Genomic DNA, 15,048 nt, shown 5'->3' on the forward strand with positions numbered 1-15,048 from the left:
TATTTATTTCTTCTGAACAAAGCAGTGCAGTGCTTATGTTCTGCCTCTAAAGACCTTTTCGTAGATGGAGTGGGTTTACCATTCTTTGCCTCTTTCTATAGAATGAGTGCTTGATCATCCTGAGCTGCTGCCTTGCATCAGGTTATTGTTCCATAATGGGAGAAAGTGCAGAAGTATGTTGTTATGTGCACAGTATGTTCAGTGTGTTATGCATGTAGGGATATATGTATTATCAATTTTAGTTTGATGAATTGATTCAAATATGCGATAAGAGTTCATAAAGCATTATGTTACGTTCCATCAAGATCTGTAATAATTATAATTAAAAGTATTATTATGAAAAGTATTTCATATTATATTGAGCAAATAGTTGCACCTGCCTGGTTTTCTGTCCTTGTTCTTCTTCTCATGCTTCTGTGAATTTTCAGGTGCCTGTGTGATTTTAGTTGCCGTTGTTTCGATGAAGTCAGTTCAGTATTATACAAATTACAATTATTGCTCTGGAGCCAAACGTTTGCAAATATTCAGACAATTTTATATCAGTTGGGTTACACATTACATGTTTTATTATTCATAGTGTACTGGCCTGTCCAATGGAAACTGATATATTACACTTAAACTTGCACAGTGATTTTTGCCCAGCACTTATGTGACAGCTCAGAGAAGAGATATTTAGTCACTCTACATTAATTTGAAGATGAAATTAAGATCTTAAAAAGTAGCAAAAATGTAATACTTCATATTAATATGCCTCTTCTGCTAATAAAATGAAATACATTGCTATCAGCAGCTGATACAGGTGCTCAGTTTTATAGGTTATCATTAAAATGTTTCTTTAAAGATAACTGTAGGCATAGTGTTTTATTCATCAAAAGATTCATTTTAAAGGAAAACACAAATGTAGTGTGCCTCGTTATTCAGAAATATTTTACCCACTGTCAGAAGCAGGACATCATAAATAAGATTTACAGTACTCTATTTTCAATTAAATAGTTTCTGCCCTATCTCAGCTGTGGGTTTACCTTTATTTTGTACATGTATAATACTCATAAATTTTGGAAACAAACCTCAAATCCTAACAAGCCAGTAACTACTTTTAGAAATAATACAAGCCATGCATTTTTTGTGTCGTGAAGCACGTTTTTCATATTGCACCTGCAGTGTTTGTGAATATCAAAAGGCATCTCAGAGCAGAAAGATACATGTTGATCTTACACTATCTCATAAAAATTCTAATTAATTCTAGTGCTTCAACCTTCTGTTGTATTGTTATGCATTTACCTGGGTTCTTTTTACATAGTAATGTAGACAGTTGTATCATAATCGGTGATTTGGACCTCAGTTTATTTCCTTTTGGTTTGGTGTTAAGTTTAAAATCTTCAGTGGAGAGTGCAGCAATATTTAAATATGCAGTGAAAGTTCCATCTATCTACCAGCATGAAGTACTCATTAGTTTATGTTCGCTTTCAGTTTCTAAGGAAAGGTCCTGATGAAAACGGCAACATATCTGAGGCTGATTTCACTGAATTACTTTTGGCGTATGCTGGTTATCCACAAAAAAAGAAAACAAGAATGCTGAAAAGGGTTAAAAAAGCGTAAGAACACACTTGTTAAGTTCATTCCAAATATTTGATGTTTTCAATCATGAATTATGTAATGATAAAAATCATTGTTTATACTGATGTTTCATAGTACTGTTGTTCATTACAGGTTCAAAGAAAATGCAAAAGGCATAAGCAAAGATGATTATCTCAAGTTTTTCCATTTCTTGAATAATATAAATGATGTGGACACTGCACTAACTTTCTATCACATTGCTGGTGCCTCAATTGACCAAGGTAACTGACAGAGATTTGTATCTTTTACTTAACATGCAAGTGTAGCAAAAATGCTAATAGTGTTTGGTGTAGAGAGCTACAATCTTATTCTATCCTGAGATTGAACATTCGTTTCCGTTAAGATCTTCAAAAAATGTAACTTTAACTTTTCATTAATGAATTATTGATTAAAACCAAACAGCATCAATGTTGTTAGTGGAGAGATACTATTATACTTTTCACAGTTTATAAACATTTCTAATATAAGCTCCTTAGAACCTTAATTCAAGTGTCTAACTTTACCAGTTATAAAGTATAGAACTCTAAAATCAAATTCTAATGAATGTCTTTCCATTTCACAGCAACTCTAAAACATGTGGCCAAAACTGTTGCACATGTTGACCTGTCTGACCATGTTATAGATGTGGTATTTACTATTTTTGATGAAAACTGTAAGTATCAACTATTTTAAAATATGAGTTAAGAAGATAAGAGTCTCTTCTTGTTACCTATGATGGGTGTTTGCTGCATAAGTATTGAATTTTCCCTATGACTTAAATACATTGATACCAGTTATTTTTTATCGATTTGGATCTTTGCAGTAATGACACTTGATCACAGAAAATTATAACATACACAGAATTTACAAAAAGGAAAAGAAATCTGAATGTCAAACTGTTAACCTTTGTTATCACTATAGATGGGGCTTTCTACAGTTTATCGTACTTTCCTCCACAGGGAAGGAATTATTAGTTTTGAAAACTGGGGTAAAGTGTGTACTTTTATGTGTCTCTATCAGCATTTTGACACTTGTCTGGAAGGTAGTGCTGGCCAGTTATTCTGTTTTATAATTTTATAGTTTACTTGAAAGAATTTTCCTTTTGATACTACTACTACTACTACTACTACTACTAGTGAACCTGGCAAAGTTTTGCAATTGCTTAATGTGTATGGGAATTGGATATACATCTTACTCTCCATCTCCCCCCTTACTTTGTCCATTTTCTCTTTCCCCTCTCTCTTTGTCCATCACCCACTCTCCCCCCTCTCTGTTCACATCCTCCTACCCGCTGTCTTATCTCCACCACCTCCTTCCTGTATCCAAGAAATAACAGCCGCAGCCTCACAACCCACACAGTGGGTGACATTGAAACTCAGGTTTCATAGTTGCAGTGATTAATTGAAATTAATCATGACAGTGAAGTTGAAGTTGGTAGCGGGAATGTAATAACTTCTCATTTCCATATTTAACAAGTGTGCTAAGAAACTGCTCACATAAAAAAATGACAATATGGTTCATTTGCTGGCTTCAAAATTTTTGTCTAGATTTATCTTGGTTCATTAAGTCAACTGTGAGCTCACAGATGTGATACGTCTGCAAACAGTAGTGTTTCTTAGACTATGCCAAGAGCATATGAGGGTATGCTGAAAAGTTTCAGTGAGGAACTAATATGAAATGAAATGACTGGGTGCCATAGACATCTGTAGAAAGAATTCAGCGTTTGCTATTTGAACAATTAACTACAAAAAATTTGTGAAATATGGCTTCAGAATTTGTTAAATGTGAACAGCTATCAAATTTAAAAACTTCATTCTTTGACAGTGTATGAACCTTTTTAAAAAGAAGTCAGCTGATTGCCTTGCAATTTGCTATTGTGTATCAGTAGTGAGGTCCACCCCTTCACACGAAGAATGAAGTAGCAATGAAACCAATCATTGAAACTGGGTGAGGTGGCATAGTGTTAGAGGCATAAGACTTAGATTGTCAAGGAACTGGGCTCAAATCTTTGTATACCATACAGATTTAAGTTTCTTATGGTTTCCACCAAGAAAAGGAGGAAACTGATTTCCTCCCCTGTCCTCAACCCAGCCAGGCTTGGCCTCAGTTTCTAATTACCTTTTTGTCAATCAGACATTAAATCATAATTGCCCTTTGAAAGCATGGAGTACCTGAAGAGCTCGTTGGGTGGGTCAGACTACTCTACCAGAACCCGAGGAGCCGGATACAGTCAGCTGCCAGACTATCTGATGACTTCCCTATTCCCAAGGGAGTTCATCAGGAATCTACTCTCTCCCCGCTACTCTTTATCACTGTCATAGATACCATCACAAAAAATCTGCGGGAAACCTCGCCCTGGATGTTACTGTATGCTGATGATGTGCTACTGGCCAGTGAAGATAAGAATGATTTACAACTTCAAGTTCAAGCCTGGAATGACCACCTTCCAGATGTAGGACCACAGCTCAATGTGTTGAAAACATATTACCTTTTCACAGATTTAAATGATTCTGTAACCATCAGAATCAATGGTATTGACCTCCCAACAGCAAGGACTTTTAAGTACCTGGGCTCGACAATTGCTGCCGATGGAAATCTCACTGCAGAAATCTCCAACTGCCTTAGCAGCGCGTGGCTCAAATGGTGTTCTGTTACTGCAGTACTATGCAACACGAAACAGGCTCAAATCAAAAGTATATCGATCGATAATCCATCCAGTTGCGCTGTATGAGGCTGAATGCTGGCCTTCAACAAAGGAATTAGAGCAAAGACTTGATGTGATGGAGATGAAAATGCTTAGGTGGACATCGGGATTAACATTGCATGACCACGTCACAAATAATGAAGTTCGCAAGCTGTACAGTGGTGCACCAATAGTAGACAAAATGAAAGAAAGCCACCTACATTGGTACAGGCTTGTCCTTAGAGCAGACGAGAAAACAGTGACAAAGACTAGTTTCAACCTAAATGTAAATGGGAAATGGCCAGCAGGATGACCAAAGCAGTGATAGCTTGACAACCTGCATGAAGACCTCAAGGTCTCAGGCCTTCACCCTGATCAGGCACAAGATCGCAAGAAGTGGCGACAACGAGCCAATACAGTGGACCCCACGAACATGCAGGACAAATGCCAAGGAAGAAGAAGAAGAAGAAGAAGAAATTAAATCATAATCGGCTAAAACATGATGAGCCTACTCCGAAACATATGAGGTTGATTTTATTGGAAAGGTTATGGACACAATTTTCCAGAATATGAAAGGGATTCTACTTATTTATTACTTTGTAAAGGTTGAAAAATAACTGCCAAATAATGCAAGTATTCTGTACCAATTAGATGATAAAAATAAAAGTATGAATTTTTAGAACATGTACACTATTTGCCAGATTGACACCTCACTAACTTCCACATTCATACGTGTCATGGAGAACAAATACAACTTTTGGGATTCTCTGCTAAACTGTTACACTTTGTGGCACAAAATTACTTCCACCAGCGTAAACTGCTCAAGCAAGAAAGTCTGATGCAGGAAACAGAAATTACGGAAGGGTTGAGAGACATGATCATCATCAATCATCATTGTACCAAAATCTTGCAACTGGAGTGAGATTGTTTGGTTATTTGAACAGGTTGTGGTTTGATTAATTTCAGGTGTTTTGGATATTAAGAAGTACAAAATGTTACTGCTTTTATTCTGAATGTCATGAAAAAAACAGAAACCAGGGAAATGTACAAAATTTTCCTTATTAAACGTTTCCAGAAAAGTGAATTGCTCATGGATGACCAATGACATTTTTTATGGGTTTGCTCAGAATTGCAATTGGGGTACCAATTTTTTTTTCTTTCTTTTTTTGTTTAAACTAATCCTTTGTTAACTGGGTTCAGCGTCTTCTAGTAACAGGATAAAAACAAGTTTCAGTTGAAAGGTTGTAAGGTTGTAGTTGTTGTAAGACTGGTACCAAGTGGTCATGTGAAGCATCGCTGACGGAAGTCGCGACTGTGATGGGTGTATGTGCCAGTCAGTGGTATGCAATCAGCGCAGTAAGATGGGTCGACAATGTGGCAGAGTGGCAGAAAGGAGCACTTCTGTTTGGATGTGCCCGTGACCACACTGTGAATTAAGTTGCCTGATTTATTGATGTATCAATGTGGACTGTCCAGCATGTCTACAAGTAGTAGTGTACCACTCACAACCATGAAACCCTGTCCTAACTGATAGGGGCTGCAGATGAGTGTCACACATTACCAGTCATAGTATTTCAAAACCAACAGGAATTACTGCCATCAGTTCCTGGAACATTTAAAAGGGAACTGTGTGACTGAACATTTGGAGTCAAGTACCTCTAAAAACATATTGCTCACAGTGGCACATAACCCTCCACACCCTAAATGGACCACACTGGACAGTAACAGACTGGAGGCATACTGTGTTTTCTGATAAGTAGTAGTTTATTTTCAAATGGTACAAGGCATCAAGTTCACCAAAGACCCAAAGGGCTGTTGGATTAGAATTTTGTTAAGATCATAGTTGAGGCAGGAGGTGGTTCTGTGATGGTTAGGGGCTGTTTCTTGTACCATGATTTGTTCCTATTCATTCAGGCTTGTGTCAACATAAATCAGGATATTTATTTAAGCATTCTCAGTGACCAAATGTTGCCCTTTGTTCTAAATCTTCATGAGGAGTATGCTGTAGACACACTCTTCTTCCATGATGACAGCATCCGTCTTCACAGGGCTGCATCATATATGCACTTGATGAACATGAAGGTACTCTATGGCACATCAGTGAACGGCTGTAGCCAGTTATATGACCCTGAAAAACCTTATAGACTCTCTTCCTTGCCAAGTTGAGGCTAATATCAATGTTAAAATTAGTGTTATGTGGTATTAGCATGATGTCTCTCAGGCAGACTAATTTTTTGTGCAGTGTACTTTGCTTCAGATGAGACACAGTATAATGAATGTATTAATTTTTAATTGATCTTCCATAATGTTTTAAATATTTCCATCAAATACAATAATATAGCTATGTGCATTAAAATGGAGACTTGTTTTTGTAATTCACACACACACACACACACACACACACACGCACACACGACTGCAGTCCCAGGTAACTGAAGCCACACTGTGAGCAGCAGCAACAGTGCATCATGGTAGTGGCAACTTGGTGGGGGTAAGGAGGAGGCTGGGGTGTGGAGGGGGAGGGATAGTAGGGTAGGGATGGCTGACAGTGAAGTTCTCCTGAGGAGTGTGCAGGGACGAGGTGGAGAAGGAGGGTAGCTTGTGCAATCAGGAGGTTAGATGGAGGACAGGAGACAGGTATGGAAGAGGGAGGAGGGGGCTGAGGCAAAACGGAAAGGGAGATAAGTAAAAAGACTGGGTATGATGGTGGAATGAGGGCTGTGTAGTGCTGTAATGGGAACAGGGGAGGAGCTGGATGGGTGAGGACAATGACTAATGAAGGTTGAGACCAGGAGGTTTACGGGAATGTAGGATATATTGCTGGGAAAGTTGTCACCTGCACAATTCAGAAAAGCTGGTGTTGGTGGGAAGAATCCATATGGCACAGGCTGTGAAGCAGTCATTGAAATGAAGAATGTCATAATTGGCAGCATTCTCAGCAACAGGGTGGTCCAGTTGTTTCTTGGCCACAGTTAGTTGGTGGGCATTCATGCGGACAGACAGCTTGTTGGTTGCCATGCCCACATACAGTGCAGCACAGTGGTTACAGCTTAGCTTGTCAATCACATGACTTGTTTCACAGGTAATCCTGCCTTTGGTGGGATAGGTGATGTTTGTGACTGGACTGGAGTAGGTGGTGGTGGGAGGGTGTATGGGACAGGTCTTGCACCTAGATCTATTACAGGGGTATGAGCCATGAGGTAAAGTGTTGGGAGCAGGGGTTGTGTAGGGATGGACGAGTATGTTGTGTAGGTTTAGTGGATGGTGCAATACCACTGTAGGAGGGGTGTGAAGGATAGTGGGCAGGACATTTCTTATTTCAAGGCACGACAAGAGGTAGTTAAAACAGTGGCGCAGAATGTGTTTCAGTTGCTTCAGTCCTGGGTGGTACTGAATTATGAGGAATGCTCCCTTGTGGCCAGGTTTTGGGAGATAATGGGAGACTGGAAAGATAAGGCACGGGACATTTGTTTTGTGCAAGGTTGGGAGGATAATTACAGTTTGTGAAAGCTTCAATGAGCCAGTGAGGCCCTTGGTATATTTCGAGAGGGACCACTCATCACTGCAGATGTGATACCATGAGTGGCTACGCTGTGTGGAAGGGACTTCTTGGTATGGAAGCTGGCAGCTGTCGAAGTGGAGGTATTGCTGGTGGTTAGTAGGTTTGATATGGGCAGAGGTACTGATGTAGCCATCTTTGAGGTGGAGGGCAACATCTAGGAGGCTGGCTTGTTGGGTTGAGTAGGACCAGTTGAAGCAAATGGGGGAGAAGTTGTTGAGGTTATGGAGGAATGTGGATAGGATGTCCTCTACCTCGATCCAGATCGCAAAGATGTTGTCAGTGAATCAAAACCAGGTGAGGGGCTTAGGATACTGGTTGTTTAGGAAGGATTCCTCCAGATGGCCCATGTGGGTGCCCATTGCGGTACCCCAGATTTGTTTGTAGGTAATGCCTTCAAAGGAAGAGTAATTATGGTTGAGGATATAGTTGGTCATGGTGACTAGGAAGGAGGTTGTTGTTTTGGAATCCTTTGGGCATTGGGAAAGGTAGTGTTCAATTGTGGTAAGGCCGTGGGCATTAGGGATGTTAGTGTAAAGGGAGGTGGCATCAATACTGATGAACATGTGGTAACGGGACAGGAAATTTGGAGAGTCGGTGGAGAAAATGGTTGGTACCTTGTATAGAGGAGGGTAGGTTCTGGTTAACAGATTGAAAGATGTTGGTCTATGAGAGCAGAGATTCTCTCAGTGTGGGCACAGTAACCAGCCACAATAGGGCATCCTGGTTGGTTGGGCTTATGGGGGGTTGGGTTGTTTTCGGAAGGAGACCAGACAGTGAGGTCATCGGTCTCATCGGATTAGGGAAGGATGAGGAAGGAAGTCGGCCGTGCCCTTTCAGAGGAACCATCCCGGCATTTGCCTGGAGCGATTTAGGGAAATCACGGAAAACCTAAATCAGGATGGCCGGACGCGGGATTGAACCATCGTCCTCCCGAATGCGAGTCCAGTGTCTAACCACTGCGCCACCTCGCTCGGTAGGTTTATGGACTTACGGAAGCTTGTAGGAGGTAGCATTGCAGGGAGTGGTAGGTGTGAGCTGAGAGATGGACTCCATGGAGGGGTTCTGGGATGGACCTTAGGATTTGAAGAGTGACTGGAGATCCTGCTGGATTTGTGGAATGGGGTCACTGTGGCAAGATTTGTAGGTGGACATATCTGACAGCTGGCAGAGTCCTTCTGCCATGTAATCCCACCAGGTAATCCTTGCAGTTCAAAACAACAGTGGTGGAGAGTTTGTCCACAGGTAGGATTATAATGTCGGGATCAGGTTTGAAATGGTGGACTGCGGTTCTTTCTGCAGATGTAAGGTTTGTCTGCATGTTGAGGGTTTTGCAGAATGATGGTGAAGCAAGGCTCAAGATTAAGAAATCCTGGAAAGTTAACAGGGGGTGATTTGGGGGCAGTGGGGGTGGATCATGGTTGGATGGAGGAGTGAACTGAGTTAGGCAGGGTTCAACCATGGTCTTTGTTTCCATTGTAGGGACCAGGAGAAGGAGAGGAGGTCTTTAGCAGGTCCTGCATGATTGAATTTGGGAGTGGGGCAAAAGGTGAGTTCTGCGGAAAGAACTGATATTTTTGTGGGGCTAAGACTTCTGGGGGAAAGGTTCACAACTGTATTGTGGCTGTGGTTAGGTTCTGATTCTGTGTGGTGGTGGGAGGGAGTTTTGGAGGTAAATGTAGTAGGTCTGCAAGACAAAGTTTGTCAGCTATGAGGGGACATTGTGGAGGTTTAGAGGTTGTTGTAGAGCTGGTGGACAATGGTACTCCAAGGCATGAGGAAGTGAGCAGGGTGGAGAGCTTTTTAAGGTAGTGGTGTGTATGTTGCTCTAGTTCCTGTGGGGCAAGAGCTTCAATGTGTGTTATGGATTCAAGGAATTTGGGATGGCATAGCAGGATAATTTTACGGGTGGGCAGAAGGTACTGCAATAAGGTTTAGGCTTGGTAGATATGGTTTTGTAGGCTTGGCAGATATGGTTTTGCAGGACTGTGTTGGTGAGGGCTAAGGATTGACAGAAACTGGACAGATGCAGATCATTGTGGAAGGAGGCAGAGATGGGTAATTTGATCGTAAGGCCATTTGGGGGGATTCCACAAGCCAAGCAAAAGTGCAGGAACAGTACATGGGACTGGGTTCTGGCTAGGAATAAGGAAATTTTTCTGTATTGATGCAGATGGAAGGAGCAAGGATCCATGGTGGTGGAAAAAATGTGAAAAATTACGTAAATAACATAGAATTACGTCCAAAAAAAATTGCAAAAATACATCCACATGTGTGTGAAAAACCCAGGAAGTATAAAATGGATGCAAAAGGAGGAAACAAGATGAAATCTGAAGAAGTTGATGATAGCGAAAAACTTCTGTGCTAACATAGACAATGGTTACAGCTGTATTCATGAGTGCCTTTAATAACTGGAATACATAAGTAATTTAGTGAGATGAAATAAATCGCACATCTGAATCTTGATGATTTTCAGAAAGCATAGGACACTGAAGTTGTGTTGCCTATGCTTTATTAATAAATCATAATGAAATGAACAAAAATAGACCTCTGTAGCATAGTTAGTAATTGGCTGACCATTAACTTTTCTGATATCCTGCTTGCTGCAAGATTCTGCATAATTCCACGTATGCATGAACAATTGTATCCTCACCCAAAAGCACTTTCCTGTGAAGGGCAGCACTGCAAATGTCAGCTCACATTATGACCCCTTGGAGGAGCCCTTTGTAGCCACCCAAATTCCTAAATCTCTCAGCTGTGTTCGATTCCTTGATGAGGTTTTAATGCTTTGACCTTAGAGTCAATATCCTCAGTCCACAACCATCTAAAATGTCAACACATCCTGTTCTGTCTGCTTCAACTCTCTCTCTCTCTCTCTCTCTCTCTCTCTCTCTCTCTCTCTCCCTCCCTCCCCCCCCCCTCTCCCTCTCTCCCTCTCCCTCTCTCCCTCTCACTCTACACTACCATTTTCCATCTGCAGAGAGGGCTTGTGCAGTCGTAAGCAATTAGGCAATTCCTCTCCCAATAAGATAATGAGACTGCCAAGGCTATCACAGATGGGTGCTACCCTGTAAATGCCTTCCATCAATCTCTTCCCCTTTCCTAGTGCCCTGCACTGTTCTTTTCCAGATTGCTTCCCCCTCAACCAGCAGCTTCATATTTCTCCCTGCTTTACAGTTACTATATGTAGACAATAAGCCTCCTTCTTACCATCTCCACAGTTGTCTCTCTTTGCCCCCCCCCCCCCAAATCCCTAAACACACCCCTACACTCTAACCGCGGACACAACTTGCAGCTACCTTGGACTGCACATGGATGAACTCTGTCTGCCACAAAACTCCTTCTGTCTCTCTTCCCCTTCATTCCATTTTCCTCTTCATTCTGCTTTCTCCTACCTGCTTCAAGACAAGGAACTTTTATAATAGAAGGAAATTGATAGTGAAAATAATAGGGAAGTAGGGTTATCTGGTTGTGTTAAAAAAGAGCCTTTCATAGTTTCATCATGTAATTGATGGTATTTTAATGTAAACTTCATAAAAGAAAAATTAGTACCTCGTGTGGTTGCATACAATCACATAAAACTTTCTGTGCCAATAAACTTTCAAATACTCCCACTGCTCATTGTCTGCCCTCACAATTAAACTATTTTATGGTAGCAAATGCTTTTCATTGAAAATAAAACTACTACCACCACTATAAAAAATTATGATAGGCTGAAGATAGTGAAAGCAGTAGATGCAGATCATCTTTTCTTTTCTTTGCACCTACACTGTTGAAGGAAAACACATGCTTAAGGGTCTTCTGTAATTAATATACATAATTTCAAAATTTTAGGTTTTGGGTTGTCTAGCTTTGTTCAGTAACACAATTATGTATCACAGTCCTTGCCAGAATCAGTGACTTAATTTTTCAAGTGAACAGCTATGAAAGTAAAATGATTCTAATTGGATAAATGAACTGTTCTTTATTATCAAAACACCATAGTAAAAAACTTGATATAAATGTGTGTTATTCATTGATATCGTGAGGTGTTAGGTATTATGCCAGATTTCACCATCATTCATGCACAGTATTTCGGCAGTGTGACTTATTGCCTTCATCAGATGCTCATCGAGTGTTCGGGTCCAGTATTTTTACCTACAGACTTCCCCTTCCATTTTTAATTGCTCTTTCATTGTGAAGATCTCGAGTCACATATTGTGCTTGAATGACGCTGATATCCAGCAAGATACCCAACAACCCAGTATGTCAAAGGATTGCTGGGAAAGCTTTTGTGATTTGAATATCTCTACTGTTATGTGATCGTTGTAATACAATATTACTTGTAAAAACAAAAAACTCTAAAAGTGATTTCACCTATTTTTTTACAGTGGATGGTCAACTGAGTAACCGTGAGTTTGTGTCTGTGATGAAGAACAGGCTTCTCAGAGGTCTTGAAAAACCAAAGGACACTGGATTTGTAAAACTCATACAGTCCGTGACAAAATGTGCTCGTGAAACAAAACCAACACTGCTCGACATCTAAGAAAATTCGCTTGGAATCTCTCCTGCTACCATCTGCAGAAAAATGATTGTTGTGTTTCTTGTACTTAATGTCTTCCTTCACTTAAAATATATTGCACATATGAGATGTGTGAGAGTGATGAATACAAATGATAGCAGGTGGGGAAAGTAGACCCCATAAAGACAACAATTTCATTAAATATTGCTACGTAGCAGTCATGGAAGGTACAGCATATGTGTAGGATTTTTCTTCATACCGTGCAGACTGTACTACTAGCATTCATTGTGATCTGCACTCCATGACTGAAGTTGCTTCTGGTGTCACATGTGTACTTACTCTCACATTAGCAAGAGCAGCATGTATTTCATAGAAGTGGGAGATAAATTAAAGCTTAATTCAAGGAACTAAATTAACAAAGTTAATTAAGTTAACTTATGCATAACTGATGATAATTCATCTACTTCCTTTTGACATCTTCCTGTTTTGCTACCAAGAGCACAGTGTTGTGGTTCAGAATAGTTCACACCGAACAGCTTTGCAACAGTGTTTGCTGTTAGAATATACCATATTGGTAACTGCACAAAACTCTAGAAAATAACAACTGAGTGTAAATAAAATCTTATGAATTTAATACATTTATAAATTATTTTCTTTTACTGTATTTTTCCTTGTTTTTAAGTAAACAGGTTGTTGCTGTATACTGCTTAAAGTTGTGTTTCATTAAACTTTAACATTGTTAATGTACTTAAAATTTTATTTGAAAGTGTACAGTGCAGTTGATTTGTCGTCTTTGTCTCACTCTGTTATTTACTGGAAAGTTCACTGCTAGCTACTAACAATGTGAATAAATTTGTTATACTAAATATGCATTTCAGTAATATTTTCTGTGTGAAAACAAATAAAACAGCAACATTTTAATGTGGTCTTTCAGGTTCTCTACCATTTCAGATAAATCAAAATAAGTTCACAATAAAGGTAAAGTAGCAACTATTAAAATACTAAGTGGATTGTTACAAATAATTACAATATTTTGGACATATGCTGGTTAGGAATGTCATTTTCTGTTTTAGAATAGCAACATTAGTAGATTTGTTTCTGCTTGAATAATGGGATAGAGTAGTGCTAGGAATTTCAAAATCATACTTATAAACCTAAAAACAGAATAAACAAATTGTAAACATAGATAAACCATGATGCAGAAACACAGGGAAATAAATTGTGTGGAGACTGAAAGCACTGATATTTAACCAATTATGCATAATACATCGCACAAAAACTTGTATTTAGTTTCTTGCTAGTGACACACTCAAGCTTCAGTTGTGTAGCACAAATTATCTATGGCTGGATGACTTGTGTAGTGTAATTTTATTTCCAGGATGCTGTATGTTGGGAAGGTATACAAACAAATCCATGGCACAGCCATGGGCACCAACATGGCAGCTTCTGTTCTGGATCATCTAGAGGAAGCCTTCCTAGCCTCCCAAAATCCCAGTCCCCTGGTCTTGTTCACATTCATTGACAATATCATTATTATCTAGCTTCAGGGCCAAGACAACCCTTTCTCATTCCTTCACAGCCTCAACACCTTCTCTCTGATCCACTCCACCTGATTCCCCACAATCCAAAGTGCCACCTTATTGAGTGTTGACCTCCTCCTCTGTGATAGTTCCATCCATGCATCTGCCCACATTAAACCCATCAACCACCAACAGTACCTGCATTTCGACAGGTACAATCCCTCCCACATCAAAAATCCTTCCGATACAGTATGGTCCCCCATGGATGGCATATTTGCAGTGACAAAAACTCCATTGCCCAATATGCTGGAAGTCTCACAAAGGCCTTCACAGACAGGCACTACCACAGGAAGCAGCTACAAAGGAACACTCCCCCTCCCTCCCCCCTCTTTGTTACCCAATGCCACATCAGACAGGAACAACTGACCCACACCCTTTGTCAGGGCTTCGATTATCTACAATGATGCCCTGATAATAAGGGACATCCTAACCAAGATTCTCGCAGCCACTCTAAAGTGATATTTCATTGCCCATCCACCCCTGTGCCATTCCCAGTCCCAACACCTTGCCACAGTGATCACATCCCTGTGGAAGTTCCAGGTGCAAGACCTGCGCAATCCGTCCACCCAGCACTTCCTATTCCTATCCTCTCATACTTATCAAACCATGTCAGAGGCTCAGCCACCTGTGAAAGCAGCCATGTCATATACCAACTCTGCTGCAGTTATTGCACAGCTTTTTATATTAGTAGGACTACCAACTTTCTATCTACCAGGAACACCCATTGCCAAACTGTGACCAAGAGAAGAGTGGACCATCCTGTGGCACAAAATGCAGCAGAACATAACATGCTCGATTTTAATGGCTGCTTCGCAATCCAGATTATCTGAATCCTGCCCTGTACCACCAGCTTCTCTGAACTGCGCAGTGGGAGTTATCCTTATGACACGTTCTCCACTCCTGAAATCACCGTGGCCTTGACCTAAGGCCTCATCCTTCACCCAGTAGTTTCCAACCCCTCTGTCCTATCGCCTCCTCCAAATTCATGTCCCCCACCCTCATAGCTTTCTGCTCTGTGCCAGCACCACTGGTCTTTTTGCCTCTCTGCTGCTCTCCTTTTCTGCTCCCCATGCCTCCCCCTCACACCCTTATTTGCCCCACAGCCTCTCGACGCGAGCCATAACCTTGT

General features: G+C 40.5%; 1 protein-coding gene across 5 annotated transcripts in view; it reads left to right on the forward strand.

Annotated features, from left to right (window-relative positions):
- The window catches only part of LOC124545392 (calcium uptake protein 1 homolog, mitochondrial), a 231,674-nt gene extending 218,469 nt beyond the window's left edge, over positions 1–13,205 (forward strand). For all 5 annotated transcript variants that reach the window (XM_047124305.1, XM_047124308.1, XM_047124303.1 and 2 more), the window contains 4 exons: positions 1,471–1,595; positions 1,711–1,838; positions 2,180–2,269; positions 12,209–13,205. In XM_047124305.1, coding sequence (XP_046980261.1) covers positions 1,471–1,595; positions 1,711–1,838; positions 2,180–2,269; positions 12,209–12,363 — 498 coding nt within the window. In that variant the 3' untranslated portion in view covers positions 12,364–13,205. The remainder of the gene's footprint in view (positions 1–1,470; positions 1,596–1,710; positions 1,839–2,179; positions 2,270–12,208) is intronic.
- The last annotated feature ends 1,843 nt before the right edge of the window (positions 13,206–15,048 follow it).

Source organism: Schistocerca americana, chromosome 8, assembly GCF_021461395.2.
Source record: "Schistocerca americana isolate TAMUIC-IGC-003095 chromosome 8, iqSchAmer2.1, whole genome shotgun sequence".
Taxonomy (NCBI): domain Eukaryota; kingdom Metazoa; phylum Arthropoda; class Insecta; order Orthoptera; family Acrididae; genus Schistocerca; species Schistocerca americana.